The sequence below is a fragment of the Labrus mixtus genome, chromosome 8 (genome assembly GCF_963584025.1).
Source record: "Labrus mixtus chromosome 8, fLabMix1.1, whole genome shotgun sequence".
Taxonomy (NCBI): domain Eukaryota; kingdom Metazoa; phylum Chordata; class Actinopteri; order Labriformes; family Labridae; genus Labrus; species Labrus mixtus.
Window position 1 is genome coordinate 1,369,020 of NC_083619.1, and position 25,101 is coordinate 1,394,120.

Genomic DNA, 25,101 nt, shown 5'->3' on the forward strand with positions numbered 1-25,101 from the left:
TGACGGTTTCAGATGGGTAAGCCAAACATCACACAGAATAAGAGATGAGCAGGGAAACGAGAGGAAGAAAACCAGAAGAGTCTTTTTCAAGCGTAGATCAAAACCGACAGAAAGACAACTTGTTAAGGTATGAACGCTTTTTGTAACTTTGAACAACATTTGTATTAAATTGGCTAGCTTTATTTATGATTGACAATGTATGGCAGATATTCAGTGTTAGCCAACATTGGCTACTTAGCTGAAGGGCTAACATGTTAGCCACTTTTAGCTCCTATCAGGCTGCGTCTAGTGAACATTAGCTGGGTAGCTAGTTGTTGATGCTGCTGTCAATCTTTTTATTCACTACTGTACTTTATTTGACGTAAACTATGCGTCGCTTTATTTACTTGTCTTTTCTCCCCACTTCGTCGTTTCAAATTTGTTACTTTTATGCTAATGTTGTCAAGCTACTGTGAGGCCAAACACTCATACAAACTAACATTACTGTGGCCTAGACCAAACTTGTCGGGATACCAAGCTTGATTTATAGTTTGGTGTTTGATAAAATGAAATATACTATATTTTTCTGAATTATGCTTCAATATACCATGGGGTAATGTTGTAGGGGTCTAGTTATCGGAGAGAAGATAATCTGCTGCTGTCGTTATTAGTTACCATTAGCTCCAATAGCAATCTGGAGCTCCCCTGGTTTTAGAGCACCACAACTTATAAGCTTTCTTTGAAATATTGACACCTCGAAACTATCTTAAACAGTCTTTTATTTACGGCCTTTCATGCTGGCGTTTATATATTCACTTGCAAATACAGCCACGAGTGGTGCAGCTAAGGTAAGTTAACAATTGGAGTGTGGGTGGTGAAACGAGGCCATATTGGCAAAGCTAGATATAACTAACATTTTCAATAAAGACCTTTTCCAGAGTTGCTGGGAAGTCTGAAATTAAAAGGTTGGCTAGAAGCATAAAAGCTTTTTATTATCATCGACACCATCAACAGCCTGCTTATACTCGTTTGCTAGTTTTCCAGTGAGGCGATGTTGATGTTCTAAGGGGAAAAATCTAATTTTTTACACCATCCTAACATTTCATAGCACACAGTGGACTGCAACGTAGAAAGAGCACTTAAGGTAGTCATACTAAATGTATTTGAAAAAGAGGGTTACCTAATCATCCAACTAGCTGCAGAGCCAAGAGAGAGCGGAACTGGGAAATGTCAATTCATAAAAAGCTAGGTTTTGATTTTGGCAAGCATGTTCAGGACACAGATGTAAGTTGAGAAGAGGATAACTGTTGCTAGTCAAGTGTCTGCCTCGAGCATCATGCTTAAGTTTCTGTGACGGCAGAAGCATTGAATGCCTGTTTACATTTTGCAGGCAGGGAACAAACATGCTCTGCATACACAGTGGTCAGTTCTCTACATGTTTAAGGAATGATCAGCACTAAAATGGACAAACTGTTATTGTAAATTAGCCTTGGTAAACAGAGAAACTGGATTTTTTAGTTTTGCATTAATAAAGTTGCAGCTTGAGAGTTTCAGGTCACATACTTGACATTACACACCGTGCGATGTGACTATTGTACATGTGCATTTCCCAAATATGCTTTTCAAACAATATATTGAGCATTCCTAATTTGTATATTATTTTATTTGTTTTGGTTTTTATTGAAGTGAGGTTAATCAAAAGAACATACATGTAAGACGCACTTGGCACATGTATCACTGAAATGGGCCATCCAGAGGAACATGTTAAAGGGATACTTCACCCATTTGCATTAATCTTTGTATCATTAGAAACCTGGTAGTATTTTTGAATGGGCGTGCATCCCGCCCTCATTTTCCCCTGAGACGGGAAATCTTTGTATTTCTGAGTCTGAAAAGGAGCTTCCAGTGACACAAATATCGTCATATTGCGTCACTGGAAGCTGTTGCAGTTAGCAGGGTGAAACTACAACGCTAGTTTCTCATAATTTCGACCACTGAAGCTACAGACTAATCACAGATCAGTGGGTGGGAACTCACTCCCAGAATCGAAACTTAAAGTCCACCATATTGCTTTGAAGCTATGCTAACAGGCTCTATGGAGAAAGCTGATAATGGCGAAAAAATATAAATATAGCGGTGTGATGGCTGCTGCCGACAGGCCGGTCTTGTGTTTTGGCTGCTGCCGTCGCTGGCCGCCGGGGCCGCTGCCAGCTCAGCAGCCGAGACATAAGGCCTGCCTGTTGGCGGCGGTGAGGACGAGGAGCTGGGGCCGGCTCGAGCTGGGGCGGACTGGTAGTGTCTCACTGGTGCTCTCACTGTTTGTCTATGGACACAGACATAGAGTCTGTTTTCTGCCAGGAATTTCCAAGATCAGTCCTGGAAGAAATCTCTGAATCAGTTGAGGAAACGGTCTTATGTGTTGAAGTAAACATGTCGGTAAATGTTTTTATTACTATACTGTAACGATCGAATTTCCCTCTGGGATTAATAAAGTATTTCTGATTCTGAACAAGAGGACCTTAGTGGGACTGGCCTGCAGTGCTGTGCATTCTGGGATTTGGTGTCTTTCATCCACATGAGCCAAAAAGACACTTTCTGCCTTTTCACGGCCAAGAAGGCACCAACTTCAAAATGTCAATACAGATTCATGTTTCAACGGGTGAAGTATCCCTTTAAGGAAGTTTTTACAGGCTCATTTTTAACTTTAGAAAAGTGGTGTCTATATTGACATGAAGAGACTGTTTCAAATGTTTCTTCTTTTGGAGAAACAGCTTTATCTTTTTTATATTATGGTGCAGCCTCATAGCCTGTGGCAAGCAGTTTTGTGGATCCCAGAATAATAGACAAAAAATGATTTAGTTCATATTTTATTTACCATTTATTGATGACTTTTTTTTCTAATTTAAAATTGTCAAAAGTTTTACTACACTTAATTAGTATTTGTGAAAAATGACCTTTGATTGTGGACAATGTTGAAAAGTGCTTGCATTTAAAGATTGATTTTGGCGCTCTTAAATAATATAACAAAGTATGGTCTTCTGAGATAACACGTTACCGGTTTCCCCGATTTTGATGATGCAATTTGTAAAATCTGCACCAAAAAGATTCTTTGAAAAGAGGAAACGCAGTATAAGTGTTAGAAAGTAAAATCAAATACGAGACTGTAAAAGGCACAAGTACATTACATAATGCACGGGAAATTCTAACAAAGAGATATACAGTGCTTAACACATTAATTAGACCACCATGTATGCCACAGCTGCCCTGAATTAACAACATTGGTAATTATCAAAATCATGTTTCATGTTTCTGTAATGGTTAATACATCAGAACGTAGAAGTTCTTTAACCCAAATGATATTTTTAATGCTAAACTATAATCTTAATTGTTATCCATGAATTTTCTAATTTACTGTTTATAAACAAAAACAAAAAATTAAAGCACAGTGAGCCGGCTCAAATTTGGGTATAAAAAGGGGAATTCAGTTTGAAATTGGGTTCATACCAACAAGACAATGAGCCCAAGTATACTTGAAATCTGTGCAGAGACTCTTTGACCAAGAAAAAGTAATCTGGAATACTGGAACTGATGGACCGGCCAAGTCAAAGTCCGGATTTGAATCCTATTGAACAAATTTGGAATTTAGTCGATTCAATTTATTTAGTTCACAAAAGTTTAATCTAAATCAAGTCTATGGGAACAGCTAGAAACTATTTGGAGTTAGTTTTTTTTTTCCATACTGCTATTAGAATTCATGATGTTTCATAATGGGAGGGTTCCTCTGAAGCCAACATTTAGTAATTGCTTTTTTACTTGCCTCCTGAAAACTCTTTAGAAGGAATATGTCCTTATTACAGAGACCTTCAGGAATTTTTCCAACGTAGAGAGATGTGAAAGAGAAATGTGATGTTGTTCAGAGTCTCTGCACTTTATAGTCACACTTCTTTCCAAAAGGGTTGAACACATGGCCAAGACCAAAAAACATGTACACAGTCTGTGAGACCGAGAAACTGGAGAACCACTTAATTTTTACTAATTATTTGGGGTAATGAAAAATCATATTTGTTTTTTCCAGCAGAAGTCTCGTCAAAAATTGTTTTTGTTGAAGTGGATTGATTTTTCCAAATTGGAATCCATGCGCTTAATGGTTTAGGGCCAAAATTCATTAATGACCTCCTGATTAATCACGAACCATCCAGACTGCTCAGGTCGTCTGGAACAGGTCTGCTCTCTGTCCTCAGAGTCAGAACCAAACACATTCAGTTTCTGTGCTCCCTATATCCGGAACAAACTCCCAGAAAACTGCAGGTCTGCTGAAACTCTCAGCTCTTTTAAATCCAGGTTGAAGACAATATATAATAATAATTTCAATGATTTTTATATTTTAATGTTTCTTTCCTTTCCTTTGTCATGATGCTTTTGATGTCTTGTGTGAAGCACTTTGAATTGCCTTGTTGTTGAAATGTGCAACATAAATAAACTTGCCTTGCCTTCTTCTGATATTTATTTTATATTGGCCTCTTTTTCCCAGCGCTGTCTAAAGTAACCCGTTGTATCTTTATTCATGAAGGTAAAACCTTTATAGAATTTACCAGTTCTGCCTTAGTAGTATTTGAATCATAAGCGTCAATTTAATTTGTCTTATTTTGGTGGGTTTGGCTAAATCAGGGGTCTTTATTTATTTGAGAAAAAAGTGGCAGATAAAAATCCACTTTGCTCGATTCATAAGACTGACGTAATCCTCAAAATTCTTGATTTCCATTTTTAATTATTTTACAGAAGGAGGTGAAGTACTGTGAGGAACTTTTGGTTTGTGTTGACTCGTTTAGTCCATTGTTTTTATGGTCCTGTGATGTCAGCAGGAAGTGTGGATGGAAAGCAGGTCAGCTTAAAAGACCAATCTCTTAACTACTTAGTATTGAGCTCTGTTGTCACTTCATCATGTTTTGTGCTGTCGTTTGAATGTAAAAGGAGGCCTGACTCACTCACTGTAAACCAAATCTACTTAAGGGTACAAATAAAGTTAGGATAACATGTATCGTTTTCAAAATTGAAACAGAGCCGTTTAATGAAAACTGTCGCCCCCATACAGTGTGTGACATTGATGACACCATGTTTGATTGTTTAGTTTTATTCATAATACAAGAAATCATAAGGAAAAAAATGTAGATATGTAGTTCTGTTTACATGTGGAATATTGTTTGCTTTAATTTATTTTCATTTATTTATACTACTGTGGAGGCAGCGAAATATATGCAGCACTTGGGGTCCAAGATATATTTTCCCAAAGGGACAATAAAGTGTAGCATTGCATCGTATTTTATCGTATTATATTGTTCCTTTGCAATTAGAAGTTTTCCTCAGATGATTTACTGTCATTTTACTCATGCAATGGCAGCAATAGACAGCAATATTTGATACATTATTTGTCATTTTTCTCCACTCTGTCTTCCAGGTGTTTTAAACCCCTGCTCCGTTCTTTGGACCTGGGGACCAAGGCTTCACCTGATGATTGATAGCACCAGCAAATTGTGTCATATATTACCAGTCTGTCAGACAGTGGACACCAAGAAGATTTGCAACAACCACTGACCTATGGCAGTAAATAAATAAAACAAACAGATTGGTTTAAAAGAAAAAAGGAAACATCTAAACTTTATCTTTTGATAAAGTTAACATACTACTACTACTGTCACATTCTGTATGTGGGTCAGGTGTATGGCTGTCATGGTGAACAGTTATGTCTGAGCCTGAAGCCTGAAAAGCTTCATAAATTCTTTATAGAATGTTAGCATTTGGCTAGCCACATATGGTGACGGATCAGGCCATTATCCCTTTCCATCACCATCTCTGGCCCCTGCAAGGGGCTTTAAACTAGTATACAGTCTTGTCCCTTACCCTCCCATCTTTTTTTATTTTGCTTTCATTGAATCATCTTTCTGTCCATTAAACAATCACAGTATTGCTCACCGTTCTCTCTTTTTATAGTACTAAGCACTAGCCTTACTAAACTGTGGTTCAATAGATTATTTTGAATTTTCAATTCATCTCGTATCCTAGTGAGAGTAGCCAGTAGCTACCCAGTTGCCACAGTTTAAAATCTGTCCTCTAACATCAGTCTCCAACCCCAGTTTCATTAACACAAGGCCAGAGTAGACCCCCCCCCCCCCCCACCCTGAAAGTCTTGCTGCTAAGCAGTTGTTTTGGTAGTTTTTTTGGTTGAATGGAATCGGCTTAACCGTGGAGAGGCCAGGCTACCACAAACTGATGGACTTTGACAAGCGAGGAGTAGGAGGAGGGGGTGGTGGAGGTAAGGGAGAGACAGAAGAGGGAAAGAGGATGTCTTCGAAGGCAGGGAGTCGATCAGGGCATGGTGGTCGGGGTGCTGGCTCTAACTCTGGGGTTCTTATGGTTGGACCAAACTTCCGGGTTGGGAAGAAGATCGGCTGTGGAAACTTTGGAGAGCTACGACTTGGAAAGAACCTGTACACCAATGAATACGTTGCAATCAAACTGGTAAAAATAATTCCTTTTTATTTTGTTGATAGTGTTGGAGGCTAGCACAGGCTACTTGAACTACTTTAAATAAAAGCCAAAAACACAAGACATTTTCACTTTATACACCTTGAAAATATTTCATCCAGATTTGGCTAGCAAGAATATTCCAGTATTGTCTGTATGTAACATAAATAATAAGTTGAACTGAAAGATAATTAATCTAATTGAACATAATCCTGATTTGTAGGAGCCTATCAAGTCACGGGCACCACAACTTCACTTAGAGTATCGATTCTACAAACAGCTGGGATGTTCAGGTGAGGAATCTTTTCTTATGTCAGATTTCGTATTGAAGATTTTTTTACAATAATTTTAAGAAAGGTACCAAACCATTTTCTCCCTGTTTGGAATTCAGTTCCACATCAACACATTCTTTGTCACTGTTTACTTCTCTTTTGACCTGTGGAAGATCAATGTCATCATATACTGCATTACTTATACTGGTCACACTGCCAATCTGTACCGTGCCTAAGCACGCTTCACCCCTAAAGTCCAGTTTGTTTAACCAGTGTGACCGCTCCGTGCCGTGCTCAGGTGCTCGGTACCGTGCTCAGGTGCTCGGTACCGTGCTCAGGTGCTCGGTACACTTCCTTGGCCATGGGTCGCCTTGGAGAGGTGAAGCACACCGGTACAGTTCATGTACGTTGACAGCCTTCATTATGGAGAAATCCAGACTGTTCTGTCTGTATCTGACTAACATGACTCAAAATAAAGACACAAAGTAGCTGTCATGTTCTCTGATGTGCAGACGCGGACTCGATCGTGTCTCTTATATTTTATAAATTCTTTATGGCTGTATCTGATTAAAATGACTCAAAATAAGACACAAAGTCAGTAAAGTAGCTGTCATATTCTCTGTGTTGTTCTCCGATGTGCAGACGTGGACTTGACCGCACGTCCCTTTTTTGTTATTTTTTTCTCAAGTCCCTCTGTTTGTAAACTGAGCACACTTCATAATAACATAAAGCATGCATGTGTTGTATTATGACGTTATGCACAAGAGGTAATCGTGCTTAGGCCAGGTTTGTCCTGGAGCAGTGTGACTGCAGGCCGTGAAGGCCAGCGGTCGAATGGGGAGGAGGGGGGGGCAATCATGCTCCAGTACGGCACGGTACGGAGTGCCAGTGTGACCGCACCCTGACTGTACCAAGATGGTCTCGCTGCAAACCTCCACTCCTCGGCTCACTCTGTTGTAGGCTTCACTGTCAGGCCAGGAAATGCACGCAAGAAAATAACTAAATAAAATTGGGTACACACTTCAGGTTTAAGCATTTTACTATTTGTATTTGTAAACAATCTTCTATTCTTACCAGGCCTACCTCCTGTACATTATACAACACATGCATCATGGCTTTATGTGGAAATGAAGCGTGCTTAGTTACAGCCGAAAAGAAAGGGAAGTAAAGTCACACATCAGAGAGCAACACAGAGAACATAACTTTACTAACTTTGTGGCTTTTTTGGAGTCATTTTAGTCAGATACATCAACACTCTGGGATTTCTCTGTATTGGAAGGCTTGGATCAATTTATATTTTAAAAAGAGACTAACTTAGTTTTGCAATTTAACTAAACTCTGTCTAATCGAAATGAAACATGTGCCTTGTAAAAAAACATGCAAACTGAAAATAATGAAGCTTGTGTTACACTTTAACCATATTAGTACATAAGTTGTACAATACAAGTCAACAAATTTACCAAGAAATTTTCAGAACACGTTGGAAACCTGTCATTTGTCATCAATCTGGCATTCACAGTATGTCAAAAAGTCTCTATAATCTCTTATAAACCTCAATATTGAATGGCTCCAAGATAGATTCCTTCTCATGTTCATAAGAAGTTATTTTCAACCCAAAGTGCAGCCCCTGCAAGATCTTCAGAGCATCAGGCAACTCTATCTTGTCTGCTAATACATGCTGGTTTGCTTTGACCCATTCTGCAGCCTTTTGCAAAAACGACCAAAATCAAGCACATCAAACTAGTCTATAGAGAAGAGAGACAAAGGGGTAATCTAAGTATTCAATTCAGTAAAATAACACTTTGCTTTTTGTCAAAATATCCTACACAAAAGTAATCTCTCTTGGCAGCATTAGACTGGGAAACAATCCTGCCAATTTCACTGTTTTCTCCTCAACTTTTACAACTTAGTCATCAGCTTGCTGAAGCTGTATTTCCTCCTTTTTCTTAAAATGAGTCATTTTAATAATTCATATACAGTACAAGCAAACATCAAGCCTTGTTCTTAAACTAGGCTGGATTTTCTTGATTTTCTGAGAAACTTTAATAAAAGTTAGGTCTGTTGAACACAGAGTGTATGATTCAGGCATCATCTAGTCTATTTTTAAATTAAAGACCATAATGAAAGGAGATAGCACATTCTTCACATTAATTGCATATTAGGAGTTAAATGGAAAGAAGTTGCCACTGCTGCGAACCCAAGTTTATGAAGGCGATTTTTTTAGCATATCTCTACGTTGTTTTTGTCAGTATGTTTTTATAAAAATTTTCATATAAAAAGAAGTTCAGTCTCCTACACGCTCTTGAGACTGTGCTGGGAGACACAGCAAGAATCAGTCGGGAAGGATAAGGAAATCGCAATTGTCTGTGGCCACAACATACAACACCATTCTCTTTTTGGGAGTTGTCTAGCCTTTTCCTCTCCATTGCACCTGTTGTCACTTTCATTTGCAGCAAAGCAGGTGAAACTGTTACACACTCCCCTGTGCTTCCTGAATACACAGATTGATATCCACAAAGTTTAACAGACTTGGTGTTCTGCTGTGATGATTCAGTGTTACTCATTTTTTAGACCAGTGTTTTTACATGTGTACAAAGTTATCAAATACCATACAAATTACAAATCATTTATTTTTTATTGATTCATAAGATAGCATGTCTGTGCCAACCTGCTGCACTGAGGTGTAGAGTGAGTAATCCCTGTTAATATAACTACTCAGGCTGAAAGTCCTGGCTCTTTTACTGTCTTTCTTGGACAGATATAATAATAACTTCTGCTCTGTTTCCTTGCATTCTCTTCAGATCAGCAGGGAAGGGTTTGCTAATGCTTCACCTGATTTTGACAACTTGACAATTGACAAACAATATACAGGTCCTACTATTTTCTGGATGCATCCAGGGTGATGCATGAATGTGACGTGTGGAACATGAGTGAAAGTATAATAACAGAAGCTTCACTGTTCAGACAACAACATTAACAAAGTTTACCAGCATTTCATTGAGATTGTAGTTTAGTTGTCAAAATGTGCAGCCACACCCAGATAGTAAAAGGTATTCTGCATTTGAATTAGCTTTTTTACTGTATTAATAAATATGCCTGTGGCTGTGACAAAGCCTTTTTCTTTCTTCATCTGTTCATACAGAGGGTGTACCCCAGGTGTTTTACTTCGGACCATGTGGTAAATACAATGCTATGGTTCTGGAACTACTCGGACCCAGCTTAGAAGATCTTTTTGACCTCTGTGACCGGACCTTCTCTCTAAAGACTGTACTCATGATAGCCATACAACTGGTAAGATTAACACAGGGTTCAGACAGAAGGGCTAAAGAGCCTCCAAGTGCTAGCAGCTTAATGTCAGCCAGGAAGTATTGCAGCTAATTGCTGGCTTGGGATCTGCTGTGATCTAGCTTTGAGTGAATCTGTTTTTTTTTTTAATGAAAACAAACGTATAGTTTTTTTAAAGATATAGATTACTTATAATTGTATTTAATCTTTCATATTTAAGACTAGAAGTTAAATCCTAGTTGCATATATTCTCATTCTTAGTTTTTATATGTTTAGTGCATATTTACTTTGTATTTAATATTATATTGTGTTTATTTGCTAATATTGTGTGTTTGGATAACCTGCTGCTGTAATGCCACAATTTCCCAGTTTGGGATCAATAAAGTAATTCTATTCTATTCTATTAGAAAAAGGTGATTATGATTAATGCTAAATTACCTTTCCATACCATGCTTGTTAACTTTTTGGATTATTCTCCCCCGTCCTGCTCTTGTTGCTATTCCTGAGTTTTCTCCCCACAAAGTTAATGAATATTCACAATATTCGTACACATACACACACATATTTGCACGCACACAGCACACTGAGAAAATGATAAATATCTGCTTTTGATTTTCTCAGAAGAACAGGGGGCAGAAGCGTTTTGATTGATGTAGAGAGAGGTTTTTCTATTGTGTACCTCTTGACAATAATTTAAGTACCACAGGTTTTCTTGGTGATTTGCTTTCTTGTCTGCACCCAACGGTACAGAAAGCAAACAATTGTTTAACTTTAAAACACTTTTGGTTCATTGTTGGACTTCAGTGTTGTTCTTGTTGTTTTTTTTTTTTTTTGCTGTGCTCTTTCATTTAGATAACCCGTATGGAGTTTGTTCACACCAGAAGCCTGATTTATCGAGACGTGAAGCCTGAGAACTTTTTGGTGGGACGTCCTGGCTCCAAAAGGCAGCACACCATCCACATCATAGACTTTGGCCTGGCAAAAGAATACATCGACCCAGAGACCAAGAAACACATCCCATACAGAGAACACAAGAGTCTGACTGGAACTGCTAGATATATGAGCATCAATACACACCTGGGGAAAGGTGAGCATTTCTTATGTCCTATATATAGTGTCAAATAATAGGTAAGGATCAAATTCAGACAGTTATTATTGGTGGAATACAGAAATGTAAAGGTAAAGTTGATGAAAATTAATGTGAATTTAAAAATGAAGTGGTAAATTAAGTTTAGGTTAAAACTCCTAAATAAATTAAAGAATGGTTTAATGTGTCTGCCTTTCCCACAGGAGTGGTATTGTTAGTACCATCCAGTGTGTCTAACCATATAGACATTGTACTTTAGTAAAGGATGTGTAGAATTAAACAGAATTATTTTGTGTTTTTTTTTAGAACAAAGCAGGCGGGATGACCTGGAAGCTCTTGGCCACATGTTTATGTACTTCCTGCGAGGCAGCCTGCCCTGGCAGGGACTCAAGGTGGGGAGGAATCTAAACTATCATCCAGTGTGTTTATTAGGGCTGCATGATATATCATTGAACACTGCAGAGCATGCAATAGTGAAGCAGATTAACTGCAACGTGTCATCTTTTTTTGTAGTTTGATGCAAAGCAACAACTCCCCAGGTTCTCATTTTCTGACTAATCGACAAGCACCAATTAGCACCAATACACCAAGTCAAATTCCTTGTATGTGTAAATGTACTTGGCAATAAACCCTGATTCTGATTCTGAAGAAAGTGTGCTTGATATTACATTAGTGCGTCTTTTGGTTAGAGCACTGCATGTCAAACCTGTGTGTGCCCCGTCTGTAAAATGTAAATATGCACTGCTGCTGCTGACAGAAACTGTTGGAGGGATGCTCAAGGCGCACACACTCTGTTATGTGAGGAACCTTTCCACTGTGTGAATTACCAATATAACTATCATGTCTTCTGGTACTGGTTAAGGTGGGCTCCATATAGGCTGTGCCACAGAGTATTTACTTTTAGAGTTTGCACCAGCAGTGCACAGAGAGCATTGTGTTGTTTGAGTGGACAGGTAGTAGTGGTCTTTTACTTACCTCTGTCTAAAGTTGCCTTGGATCTTTCTATTACCTGTTATAAATACATTTCTGTCTCACTTGTAATTAGGCGGACACTCTGAAAGAGCGTTATCAGAAGATCGGTGACACAAAGAGAGACACACCAATAGAGGTCCTCTGTGAAAACTTCCCAGGTTTGTATGGAGGAGACGCACTTCTAAAAAAAAAAATGAATTTCTGTGCGACTGTTGAATAGAACATTAATAAATTTGAATTGTGTCTATGTACGAAACAATGTAACTGTGGGTTTGTGTGTGTGAATTGTTTTTATGGACGTGTATGTTTTTTCTGTAACAGAAGAGATGGCCACCTACCTGCGATATGTGCGTCGCCTTGACTTCTTTGAGAAGCCGGACTACGATCATCTGAGGAAACTGTTTACAGACCTCTTTGACAGAAATGGATACATCTTTGATTACCAGTATGACTGGACTGGAAAGCCTCTGGTTAGTGTGGTTTCTTAACAGTCTAACAATTAAATTAACTCAAGGTTTAGGAAAAGGTGAAAGCTGAGATATCACTTCAGAAGTGATAAAATGTTTGATTTATCTTTTGTTTAAACAGGAACTGATGGAAGTCATAACATGAAGTTACACTTATGTCTTTATTTTGAAGTTGCTTTGTAGATTGTGATCTGAGTAGTCTTGATTCTACTGCAGAGGCAGCTGAATGTATGCCGCACTTTAATCCAAAACAAAGTTCTCTGAGGTGAAGTGTATTGCATTGTACTCACTGAATGAAGTTAGCATAAACAATGTAAAGTTTATCCAGCTTTTAGGCCACAATTTAATTATTCATCAATTGAATACTGCAATGTTCTTCATGACTCATGTAAAGTTTGATTCTCATGTTTTTTTTACTTTTTTTAATTTAAGCCCACTCCTATTGGTCCAGTATCCAGTGAGACTCCTCTTCAAACGAGTAACCGAGATAAAGCGCTGCAGACCAAAAACCAGGTACACATTCTTAACAAACAGTTCTTTCATCACATGCAGTCTAGTGAGTCAATCAGATTTTCTTCTTACTGCAGTCTAACCACACATACATACCAAGTTGCCACATGAAGCAGTCTGCATCTCTCTCATACTGCTGCTTCATCAACACATGTCTCTTTCTAGTTTGCTATGGTAAACCTCCTACAGAATGTGCAATGTTTGCCAAGAGAGCTTGAGATAGTCAATATATTGTTAGTGTATGATTTGGACAGCCTTGGCACCTGTGTGGTCTGGTGATCGTTGTTTCATACTGCATTTCTATTGGTTGGTAGTTATTAACGTAGAATGTAGAAGCATTCAAATATCTGACACTGTCAAGTATTTGTCCCAGGCTGGTTTTGTTTGCAAGACCGGGAGATCAGTTATCTTTGATCCTCTCTCACAGAGCGATGTAGGACAACACTTTTGGAGACAAACAATCATTTTTCATCTGGGACAAACTAAGGCTATAAATGCAAATGGACCTATTAAAGATTATACCTCATGGTCTCAGTTTACAGGGGTGTGCATTTAAAGGTAATACGACTAGAAGAAGGATTTGAACTGGTCTCAGACTGGCTCGTTGAGCTTCTCTTCTTCTCTTCTTGTGCCCCTGCAGAGACAGATAGCAAACATGACACTGTATTATTGATTTTGCAGGTTGAGCTTAAATCCATCTCATCATTAATAGAGAACACGAGACACAGCAAGATAAAGATCTCATGTTAATGAACATTCTGTTTTGAGTTCCATAAAGGTAGGTCATGAATTGTAATGTTTTTGTTCCTGCTTGGGGACGTGAAAAGGACAGCTGTGTTTGTTGGAACTAGCAATGACAGTAACTTTGTGCTTTTTTAGCTGTTGTTAGATAGGGCCTTTACATTTAAAGCAATTAGAATGATGTCCTCATTTTAATATTTAGTACTGTCTACTACTTCAATAAAGTGTAATGTATAGTTACACTGCCTGTATGGAGGAAGCTGATTTATGGGCACAGATGGCATGCAGTGGCCGCCATTATAAATGTGTCAACTCTGAACGAGGGAGGGAACTTCCCACAACCTCACGATACAATATGTGTCACGACGATACAGAGGCCTTGATACGTATTGTATTGTTATACACATTGATTTTGGATAATGACCATATCCTACAAATAATTTAATAAAACAGCTGTTCTTTATTGTTTAAGAATAAACACAGAGGCATAGTTTTAAGGATCCTATACCTTGAAACACATAACTTCATGTCCTCAGAGATCCCAGAATTAAATAAAATATTATGTTTATAACCCCGTAGCTTTTATTAATGCAGATGCTATCAACTTGTCATGTGTAGAGGGAGGTTGGTCTTTTATTCTTCAGTATTTTACCTTGTTTTTGCATAGCTTGCATAATGCATGACTCCAACTCCCGACACCATTGTGTTTGTAAAAATCTGAAATGCTCCTGTATATTTACTTTCAGTTTTGATGCTGGTGCATAGAGTACATGCTTGTTTGTTCTGATTTGGAAGTGCCTTGCATCATGTAGTTTGGCTTCTACTGCCGCCTGTTGGCTTTATTGTGAACTGCATCATAGGTTATGTGTCTTTCAAAACTGCCCTCACAGCTCAGCGGCTGTATCAATTCTGTAAAATCTGCATCAGTACACGTCATGTGCTTCTATTGACAGAAAGCACATGACGATATATTGCCATAGCCATTCTTTGAGTACAGGCCCTATTAGACCTTGTACAACAACAACAACAACCTGATAACAGAATGGAGAAATAAAGATACAACTTGACCATCTCTGCCACATATTTGTGATAAAGTGTAATTCAACGTTAATCCACTTGCTCATTAGCTTAATCAATAAACAGATGCATTTAATTATGAAAGACTAGTTGCATTGTAAAAGTAAAGTGTTTCTATATATATTTAACATACAAATAAGATAACTATTAAAAAATATTTCTATGCAAGCTTTTTGCAGACTTTCACACAGAAAGTATTGATACTACAGTGTGTGTGAACACTCAGCTTTTAAACACAGACTAAGATTTTCTACACACTGGGCAAGTTGCAGGGTCACCAACTGCAAGACTACAACTACATTTCTTTTGAGATAAATGAATATTCCAACCTTGAATAATTACATGATATTTGGTCTTGTAATGGAGGACAGAAAGCAGAGGTTTCTTATTCAATAACTTGATTATACTTTTCTTTTTTGCTCTGACTTTGGACATTTTTCTATGACTTTGAATTCACTTGAAAAGTCGTAAGTTGTAAGGCCACCAAAGGGAGAGAGAGAGTGTGAGAAGACACTAACATGCATACACTATGCATGTCATAATCCCCTGATGTGAGAGCCTTAGGGAATATTGAGTGAAACATTCCAAAATGCGAGTATTTTACTTGAGCTGGTGAATATTTAAAAAAAAACAAAGTTACAGACTTGGGGAAGGTTTGACAAGGACGGAGGAAGGAGAGCAGAGAGCAGCAGGTGTGTGTGTATGTGGATAAGAAAATAGCAGGGGAACGGAGTTAAGTTTAGCAGATGAAGTTGTAAAAATGAGTTGGATAATAAAGCACAATTCATATGCATACAAACCTAATATATTTACATCTACCTAAGCTAGTAAAAGGTCTATGTAACACAGAAAATATACCACCTTCATGTATGGGCCTTCTATAAGTGCGCACTATGAATCTGTGCTCACCCTCCTGTTGCTCCTCCTTCACATACTGACTTTGTATTCACTTTTTTTTTCTTTTTCCTTTTTACTCCACCCTAATTTCTTTTCTCCTCACCACAATCTTCCTAAACCCACCACTACATCTGTTGGTACACCTATCTCTCATTTGCTTACTGTTTTACTGCTTCATGTTTTCATGTGATATTTACCCTTCCATTGTACCTGTCCTCTTTCACTTTGCCCTCTCCACCACCCTTACCACCTCCATTTCACCTCCTCTTCCCTTTCCGATTCTCCTGCGATTGACTTTCCTCTAGTCTCCCGAGGGGAAAGGCAGCCAGCCCACTCCAGTGACCAATCGAGAGCTGCTGGGCTCCCATCTTGCTGCTGATAGGCTGGGCGGGTCTGTCCAGGTACTTATAGGAAGGGTTGGCTCTCGGCTTCCTTTCTGTCTGCTTACTTGTATGTCTTTCTGCTTACGTCACCCTCTCTGTCTCTGCAGTAGGACTGACCTCAAGTCTGTCCCTCCACACCTCAAGACTTCCTTTACATGGGACTGTTGTTGTAGAACTTGAAAATTGTGCCCACATAAGGTTATAACAGCATAGGTAATGATGCTAGGTTGTTGATATGGACCAGACCACATGATATGGTCTGCTTTTTGTGACCTGACCAGTGTTTAGAAAGATACCGATGTCACCAGTTATTGCTGAGATCACAAGAGTTCTTGAGTTGTCTGTTTTTAAAACTAACTTCATCTATAGTCTCTGAAGACTAGTTTTCAAATCAAATTGACTCCATCAATGGGTTTGATTATATAGTATTGTTTATTTATTCATTTTATTTGAAAGGGATCATGTAGAGGTGGCTGACCTCAGATTCATATCACATAGGGCTGGGAGATATGGACCTAAACTGATATCTCAAGATTGTTTAGCTGAACGGCGATACTCGATATATATCGATATGTCAGAGAGAGAGAGAGAGAGAGAGAGAGAGGAGGAGCAGAGTTAAGAGGGACAGTCCTCATCAGTGAGCTGTATTACAGTATAGGGATTACACAGTACCCCCTTTTCCTCCTCAAACAAGCTTCATGTGAGGCGATACTCAACACATTTCAGTGCATTGAGCATCCTTATACTTATAGCTTATCATAACTCCTTATCAGAGTTATGATAAGCTGCTGCTGAAAACACTGATATGGCTCTGTCATAATAAAAGCATTCAAAGATAGAAGAACAGTGGGATAGAATCTGTTTAGCATCAAATTTGTCAAGCTTTAGCAGAGCTACAATTTTCAACAACACCGTAGGGAGTTACAGTATTTAAAGCTGCTCTCACGAATATGAGCCACAGCCCTCATCTTTATATTTACTTGGACTTGAGACAAGCGAGATATCAGATATATTTGTTGTAACGGAGATGCATCTGTGCTGTGCTGGGCACAAGAAACAGAGTCTGAACCTGTCATCATAGCCCCGCAACTCTGGTTGCTGCATTTTGTTCGGCACTTTATTGTTCTTCTTTTACATCATGTCTGGTCTCCAAAAACAAAGACAATATAAACAGTAAGCAGCAATAAGCGGATTCCAGTCGTTTTAATGCTGCCAACGGCAACGAGCGGGTTTCAAGTCACAACAAGTTAAAACATTTCACTTTAAACTGGTTGATTCTGTTTCTGTTTAAAATGGTTTCTTTGTCATCTCTCACTATTAATTATCTTTTTACACAAGCTGGCTGAATTAAGAAAACTAGCGAATCCTGCATTTTATTTTCATACTCTAACGTTTATTTAATCAGTTTTCTACTTAGAATTGTGATCGAGTTTTCCAGTAACACTGGCCTAATGTAACAAGAGCATATTGGGGAACAACCTAAATGTCTGTGATCCTCACGCACAAGACAAGTCAGATCAACAAGAGATCCTGCTAAACGGTCATATGAAACTGGTTATTAATGTAGAAGTTAACCCAGAGTTTCTTAAAGCGCATGCACATAAAGAGGGCGGATATAGCTTTTAATAACCTTTCACGATCATGAATGAATCTGTCACAATCTTATCGTCATGTTTTACAAAATCAAACTATATTAAAATATAAGAAAGTGTTAAAGACATGGGCTACTACAGACTAAGGTCAACACAAATTCAGCAGCTGATGTAGGAAGAAGTAATAATAATAATACATTTTATTTAAAGGCGCCTTTCAAAACTCTCAAGGTCACCTTACAAAGCAGAGATAAAAACAACAAAGTAACAATACAACAATAAAATTAACATTAAAAACACAAATATAGAGGATGTAAAGGAGTTATGAGACCGGGTGGAGAATGATCAGTTTAAAAAGATGTGTTTTGAGATGAGATTTGAAAATGGAGAGAGAGTCGATATTACGGATTTGTGGTGGGAGGGAGTTCCAGAGGTGGGGGGCAGAGCGGCTGAAGGCCCTGGACCCCATGGTGGACAGGCGGGCGGGTGGTGCAGTGAGTTGAATGGAAGAAGAAGACCTGAGAGTGCCAGCAGGTGTGTTGATGTGCAGGAGTTCAGAGATGTAAAGCGGAGCGAGGTTGTGGATGGCCTTGAAGGTGAGGAGCAGAATTTTGAAGGTGATGCGATGTTTAACCGGGAACCAATGAAGCTGCTGTAGGACAGGGGTGATGTGATTAACAGAGGGCGTTCTGGTGATGATGTGAGCGGCAGAGTTCTGGACCAATTGAAGTTTGTGGATGGACTTGAGAGGGAGACCAAAGAGAAGGGAGTTGCAGTAGTCAAAGCGGGATGTAACCAGGGTGTTGACGAGGATGGCAGTACTGCTGGGAGTGAGGGACGGGCGGAGGCGATTAATGTTACGTAGATGGAAATAAGCAGACCGGGTGACATTATTGATGTGAGCTTGGAATGATAGTGTTCTGTCTAGGATGACACCCAGACTCTTAACCTGAGGGGAGGGAGAAACTGAGGAGTGGTCAATAGCCAGAGAAAAACTGTTGAGTTTAGTGATTGTTGATTTGGTGCTGATGAGGAGAAGCTCGGTTTTGTCACTATTTAATTTGAGGAAGTTGCAGGTGAACCAGGATTTGATTTATTGCAGGCAATCAGTCAGGGAAGTGGGTGGGAGGGAGGAGGTGGGTTTGGTGGATAGGTAGAGCTGGGTGTCATCCGCATAGCAATGGAACTGGATGTTATACTTACGGAAGATATGGCCAAGAGGAGTGGTGTGGATATTCAAATGAAGGCTTTTTCCCTGTGGGGTTTTAAAGTGTGGCTCCAGGAGCTGGGTATTGATCACCTCATCTTCTAGTTGACCAACTCTATCACTGAGCACCAGCTACTCTGGCTGTGCTTTTTCAATTGAATATTATGTTTCATTTGGGCTATCAAACGATACGTTTTTGTTTTCCATGATTAATCACTGGAACTTCATTTCCTGTTTGGAGACAAAACTGCTTTTATTTTGAAAGAGAATCAGGATCCCGGAGTAGACAAAAGGTTACAACATTAACTTTACCACAGAAAAGGGGAACTTGTTACTAAAAGTCAAGGTAAATAAAAAAAATAGCTAAAGGGAGAAGTCAATGAGTAAAATGTTTGTTGTCACAAGATAATACTTTTGACCTGCTTACAACCGTGGTATGAACAAGCCGACCGTGGAGAATGGAGGCAACCACCACAACTGCCGTGAAGTCAGCTGACACAAACTATAAACTGAATGCAACTTCTTCCCTTTGGGCACTTTTCGGCTTTCAGTCAAATGAAAAAGGAGAAGCAGCTGATTTAGATACAATTTGTAATGGGCACCAAAAGGACCCCTGGAAACACATCAGATTTGAGTCTCACCCCGCAAATAGTATGTGGCCCTCTACTTTATTTTCATTGTGAATTTTACTTATTTTATTATTTTCTTTAACAACTGTGCCATGATAATCAGTGAGCCGGTAGTCAGGTGGTGTGGTGTAATAATACTGCACATTGAGCCAGCCTGGATCACCACAGTGGGAACTCCTTCACAGCCCTACAGTCCACTGAGCTGTCTGGGAGTTTTTCAAGTGAAATGAGCCATTCAAAGGCACAGTCAGTCTCTTCATCACTGGGGAAGAGGGCATACATGCAGCCTATGCTACAGGGGGACGCTGCAATGACTTGCCTATGGCGCGCCTCAAGGGACTAGCGATCAATGTGATTTTAAACAAAAGAATGCTTTATTTTCACTAATTCGTTAACGCTTACATCCCTAGTTTCAGTATTTGCAAATCATCACATTCTGATTCTATGTATATATTTTACACATTGTGCCAACATCTTCAGGACTTAGGGATGTAGTGATAACACGTGTTTATCAGATTAATTAGTAAAGGTACCAACGATGTAGCTTAAGGAGAATGTTGTCTGTAAAAAGTCTTTGGTGATTTTTCTTTCAAATTACTGTGATGTTTTGTTTTTGATGGACAGCTGTAGTGTTAGGCACCCTTTTAGGGGGGTAGTGTGCAACATAAAAGTAAAAAGAAATGTTCTCTCCTGGTCCTCAAACCAAAGGCTTGACTAAGTTTTCAAATTTTCAAAAATGATATATCACAGTACTAAAAAGTGCAAGATTAACAACTGAAAAAAAGCAGCTGTGCAAAGTGAATCAATGTGACATTTTTCAATTGGTTATGAATGTGACCAAAGGTCATTTGTAAAGAACATTTATTAAGTAAATAAATGAATCTCCAAAACCCAAATTGTGAAAGTGCAGCAAATAAAAGTTGCCAATTTAATGTTGAAGGCTTTTTCAGCGTCCAGTGAGAATATGACTGATAGTGAATTTGTTGAAGATATATAATGGGTTATATTCAATAATATGTGTAGATCGTATCTTCTTTAAATACGCTGGTTTAGTCTGAGTGTGTGACAGAGGGAATGACTTTGTCATTTCTTCATTTTCATTGTTGATTAGGGTTAGGTGGTAAGAGCTTGATGGTGAGATAGGGTCTTTATCAGGTTTTAGTAAAACAGAGATTGAAGAATTGTCGATGTGAAGACATGTGTTTGATTTCCACTGAACCTGTAGAAAACGTGGGAGGAGAGTTTTCCAAACGTGTTTGTAGAAGGAGGCAGGGCAACCTAAGCAGCTTTATAGTTAGTCAGGAGTATCAGTGTATTATGGAATTCTGTTCTCTCGTTAATGGATCATCAAGAGCAGCTGCTCGGTCCTGATTTAGTTGAAGTAAGTTAATATTGCTTAAGGAAATGTCATATGCTTGTTGAACCTCCTTGTTGAACAGTTAGAGTTTTGATTGAGCGATGTGACTTGAACTGTTACTTTTGTAATGGTTCTCGCTGGTTCTTGACATCTCTAATGAAACTCAGCTCTGGTATGTAGTAAAGGTACAAATTATTTTTCACTGATTTTTTAATCAATATCAGGGCCTGAATTTCTGCGCGGGGACAACTGGAGTCACGCACAAAATACTCAGTCCCTGCAAGTCTATCTCTTATAATGCGGGGAAATCCTGCATAAATTCATACATGTACAATGCTGTTTATAGTCTCATCTATCTTTAATCCAAACAAAAGATATAAGAAATCCCTCAACATGGTCGTTCATCATTCAAAAATTGCTTTGAAACACTCTACCACATACTGTTTGAGTGTCTGTAAAAACTTTGAATTATGGGTAAAGTCACAGCAATGAAAAGACAGTATCATACAGAACTAATACTGAACGCTAGGACTGTTGTCAGAAACTCTAATTTTGTTTATTTCTGCGATCTTTGTAAAAAAAAACAAAAAAAAAAAACATCTTACTCGTTACATCGTACTCGTAAACTGTTTATGCATAGTGTTCTGAAACTAAGAGGAAAATATTCTGCTGACTTTTAATGATCCATTTGATCACTCTTCAGTAGACATTGTAATCACATGCTCTTGGTCTGTGTGCTATAAAACCTTTGTGATCAGATCTCCCATTTCCATTATGCATCTGTTAAGCTCGTGTTTCCTGGTGCTCAAGTTCTTCATCTCCAGTTCCCTCATCCTGGTCTCCAGCCTCAATACTCTTGTGTTTGCCTTCTCCACATCTTGTCTGTTGTTTTCTGCAATCATTTCTTTGTGTCCTACTTTGTCTGATCCTAACTGTTTAAATTCCACATGGAAGCCCTTCATTTGTCAGGAGTTTGAGTCCTTCAGCTCCGCAGTTAGTTGTTTTATCTCACCTGCGTCTGCCATTGTTTGCGGCTGCAGGTGGAAGTCAGTGTTTCTTTCAAATGAGATTTGTTTTCCCCTCTGGGTCTTGATCTCGTAGTTATCCCCTGCATATTCCCTTGAGAAATGGGGTATTGAAGACACAGAGTTTGACGCTGGCACCCTCACTGAGAAGCTAGCCACCTTTGGTTGTTCTTTTACCAACAGACCCAGGAACAGAATCAGTTTTTATTGCCAAGTACTTTTACACATACAAGGAATTGATAGAAAAATAGACAAGTAACCAAATATAGATTAAAATGTGTTTAATGTTGTTTTGGTGTGAAAAATAACCTTTTTTAACCTTTAGTGAGGAAGCATGTAATTTTTCATTTTCCCACAGTTTTCATATTTATTTGCCATAACGTGGATTTTAAGTTTTCTCAATTTTGTCACGCAAAAAACGTGTCACTCAGTCCATTACTTATCATCTTTCTTTCATTTCTCACCACCAGGTGATGAGTTCAACAAATGGGGAGCTGAATACAGATGACCCCACAGCAGGACACTCCAATGCACCAATCACAGCAAATGCAGAGGTTGAAGTGGCTGATGATACAAAGTAAGGACATGCACACAAATGTTATGTCAGTATGTGGACTGTCTTTTGGCTGTCATTGCTTTTTGTTCTCTGAATAGCAGCGTTAAAACGAGTGTTTGTTTACAAAAAGCCATGGTCAAATGTATCAATGAGTGCTTTTAAACAGGTTTTTACCAACGTGCCTCATATTGAAGTCCTAATTAAAAGATTTTCACAAGAAAGGACTTTATAAAATACCTGGACAAATTCAGCATGTGCAGCCATACGTACACATATTTAAATATAACAAGGGTTTGTCAAGACCTGCTCTTTTTGTAAAGTGTCTGAAGATATCATTAGACATGATTAGATACTGATTGACATACAAACATGAGCATGTTGACATGCACACATATACTGTACACCCAAATGGAGACGCACACAGGCTTTCATAAAGAGAAGTATGATGTACTCAAGAATGAACAGCATGGAAAGGAAAGGGGATAAAAGGTATTTCTTCAATGCAGCCAATAGATTCTGCTGTTCTTATATGAAATGGGAGTGTATAACAGAGTGTCTCCCAAAAGTTTAAGAGGTGATCTAGGTATGGTTAAAACCCACCCAATTCACACTCAAGTCTGTGTGGTGAAGGGTTAAATCATTCTTTGCAGGCATATTCATTACTGCCTTCATTTTGGTATTTTTGTCACCTTCTATAATTTGGTATCAACAAGGCCTCCATGCATGTCTTTGTGTTCAGAATGATGCAGCCCAACTCCTATGCAGATGAAAAAAAGGGAAAACAATCCACTTTTACTAACATCGCTGCACTTGGCAAGATTCTTTTACATTTGTGCTTAAAGTCCGTTATGACTTTGCTTCGAGCTTCTCTACAGAACCTTAATCCAAACACAGTTCAGATCTGAGGTCCCCTCAGTGTGGGAAGAAGGGGTTCTGACTTATTAGACAGACTTTAGGTAAAAAAAACAACAACACAGCATTCATATGGAATCATTTCCCTTTTTTCTTTTTATTCTGATATGACAGACAAATGTTATTGATATGTCAGTTTTCCAATATTGTGCAGTCCCAATGGCAATATGTATTATAAAATGTAATTTATTTTCTTGAATTGCATGCATTTCTAGTAAAAGTTTAAGATTTATTTGAGAGAAAAGTTGTCATTTAAAGTCTGTTGAATGTGTTTTGTGTTGCAGGTGCTGCTGTTTCTTTAAGAGGAGGAAGAGGAAAGCTATCCAGAGACACAAATGAAGAGGATACACCACCTTGTCTCCTTTTTTCCCCTATCTCAATTTCCTTTTCTCTCTGTCGTTAGTCCTCTTGCTATAGCTCTCTTTAACTTCCCTCCTTAGTCCTCAGAACTGCCCCCTCTACTGTGGGAGGTCCCGCCCTGGGTCGGCTGGGCTGGCTCGACTATGGAAGCAGACTATGATTGCTAAAGCCGACAGACTGATCTCTTCTGCTCTGGACTGACTAGACAAACATGAGTAACATATGTTTGCTGTTCAGTCTCAGAGCTGTAAGTTTGGACTAACAGTGGCGTCTCATTGTAATTATCGCCTCCAATGGAACTGGAACTGGATCAAAACAAACTGCTGTGGGAAACAAGTGAACACAAAAACTATTCAAAGTCTTTGAAAAGCAAGCCAATCGTCTGAAAACTGGATTCACATGGTTTGCTTGCAGCCTGCCTCGTTCTCTTCATTTTTTGGGGATTTTTATTTTGTATGTTGTTTTTTCTTCCCTGCTGACTGGTTCAGAAGTGAGAGTGGTTTTCTGGGAGACACGGAGCAAAAAAAGGAAAAAAAGGGTATGGATAGACGATGAGACTGCCAGACTACACCTGCTCACAAAACATATACCTATGTACAAACACACTTTCCTCATAAAAGACTTTGATAGAAAACTGAATGCAGCTCTCTTACATGGTCTTTAAAGTTTATATTTGCTTGGTCAAAGGAAGTACAGGGTAAGATGCTTTGTCAAGTTCCTGCAACAGACCAGGCTTTGTGTACTTCTCAGGCACCCTCAGATGAAGTCTCACACCCACAAGAATAATAAATTTATAAAGATGTTTATGAGAAAGCTTTTTCCTCTTTTAATTTGTAACTAAAAACAATTGTCCACGATTTGGAACCTGTTTCTTTGTGTTTTTGAGTTGTTCCAGAAGTTTGTGTTTTCTAACTTCAATTTGTGTTCCTTGATGTTTTTTAATAACTTGTATTTTAAATTTTCAGATTATTTTTCCTCTTTTTTCTCTGACTTTGAGTCAGATAACTCCATTAAAAAAAGAACCAAATGAAATAAAATCTGATAATTATTTATAGGAATCATGAATAATATTTCTTGTGTTGTGGAGTATTTTGCTTATATGGGTGCGTAATCCTTAAACCTTGTGCAGAGGGTTTAAGGTGTATCATAAGTTAATTAAGTGTTTCTCTGAGTATGACTAACAGACAGGTCAGTAGGAGATAGAAAATAAGACATGTTCTTGCTGTGGCACAAACTTGTACAATCAAAGAAAACATCAGAAAGTGGGTTGA

The 25,101-nt window shown here is 38.6% G+C and overlaps 1 protein-coding gene across 4 annotated transcripts; it reads left to right on the forward strand.

The window, feature by feature from the left end:
• Positions 1–24,900, forward strand: LOC132978565 (casein kinase I-like). Of its 4 annotated transcripts, none has more exons than XM_061043764.1 (12): positions 1–127; positions 5,435–6,495; positions 6,725–6,794; positions 9,916–10,064; positions 10,911–11,145; positions 11,452–11,537; positions 12,191–12,275; positions 12,439–12,587; positions 13,017–13,097; positions 16,115–16,210; positions 22,473–22,579; positions 23,755–24,900. In XM_061043764.1, exons 2-12 carry the CDS (start codon positions 6,247–6,249, stop codon positions 23,807–23,809), a joined length of 1,362 nt encoding a protein of 453 aa, XP_060899747.1. In that variant the 5' UTR covers positions 1–127; positions 5,435–6,246; the 3' UTR covers positions 23,810–24,900. The 4 variants fall into 4 exon arrangements, with proteins under 4 accessions (XP_060899747.1, XP_060899748.1, XP_060899749.1 ...); XM_061043765.1 differs by having other exon boundaries at positions 12,442–12,587; XM_061043766.1 differs by lacking the exon at positions 16,115–16,210.
• The last annotated feature ends 201 nt before the right edge of the window (positions 24,901–25,101 follow it).

Excerpts from the sequence above, each read along its gene's own strand:
- LOC132978565 (XM_061043764.1), top strand. The coding sequence starts at position 6,247 with ATGGACTTTGACAAGCGAGGAGTAGGAGGAGGGGGTGGTGGAGGTAAG. Across the intron at positions 10,065-10,910 it reads TCATGATAGCCATACAACTG|ATAACCCGTATGGAGTTTGT; the intron begins GTAAGATTAACA and ends TCTTTCATTTAG. Across the intron at positions 12,276-12,438 it reads CCTCTGTGAAAACTTCCCAG|AAGAGATGGCCACCTACCTG; the intron begins GTTTGTATGGAG and ends TTTCTGTAACAG.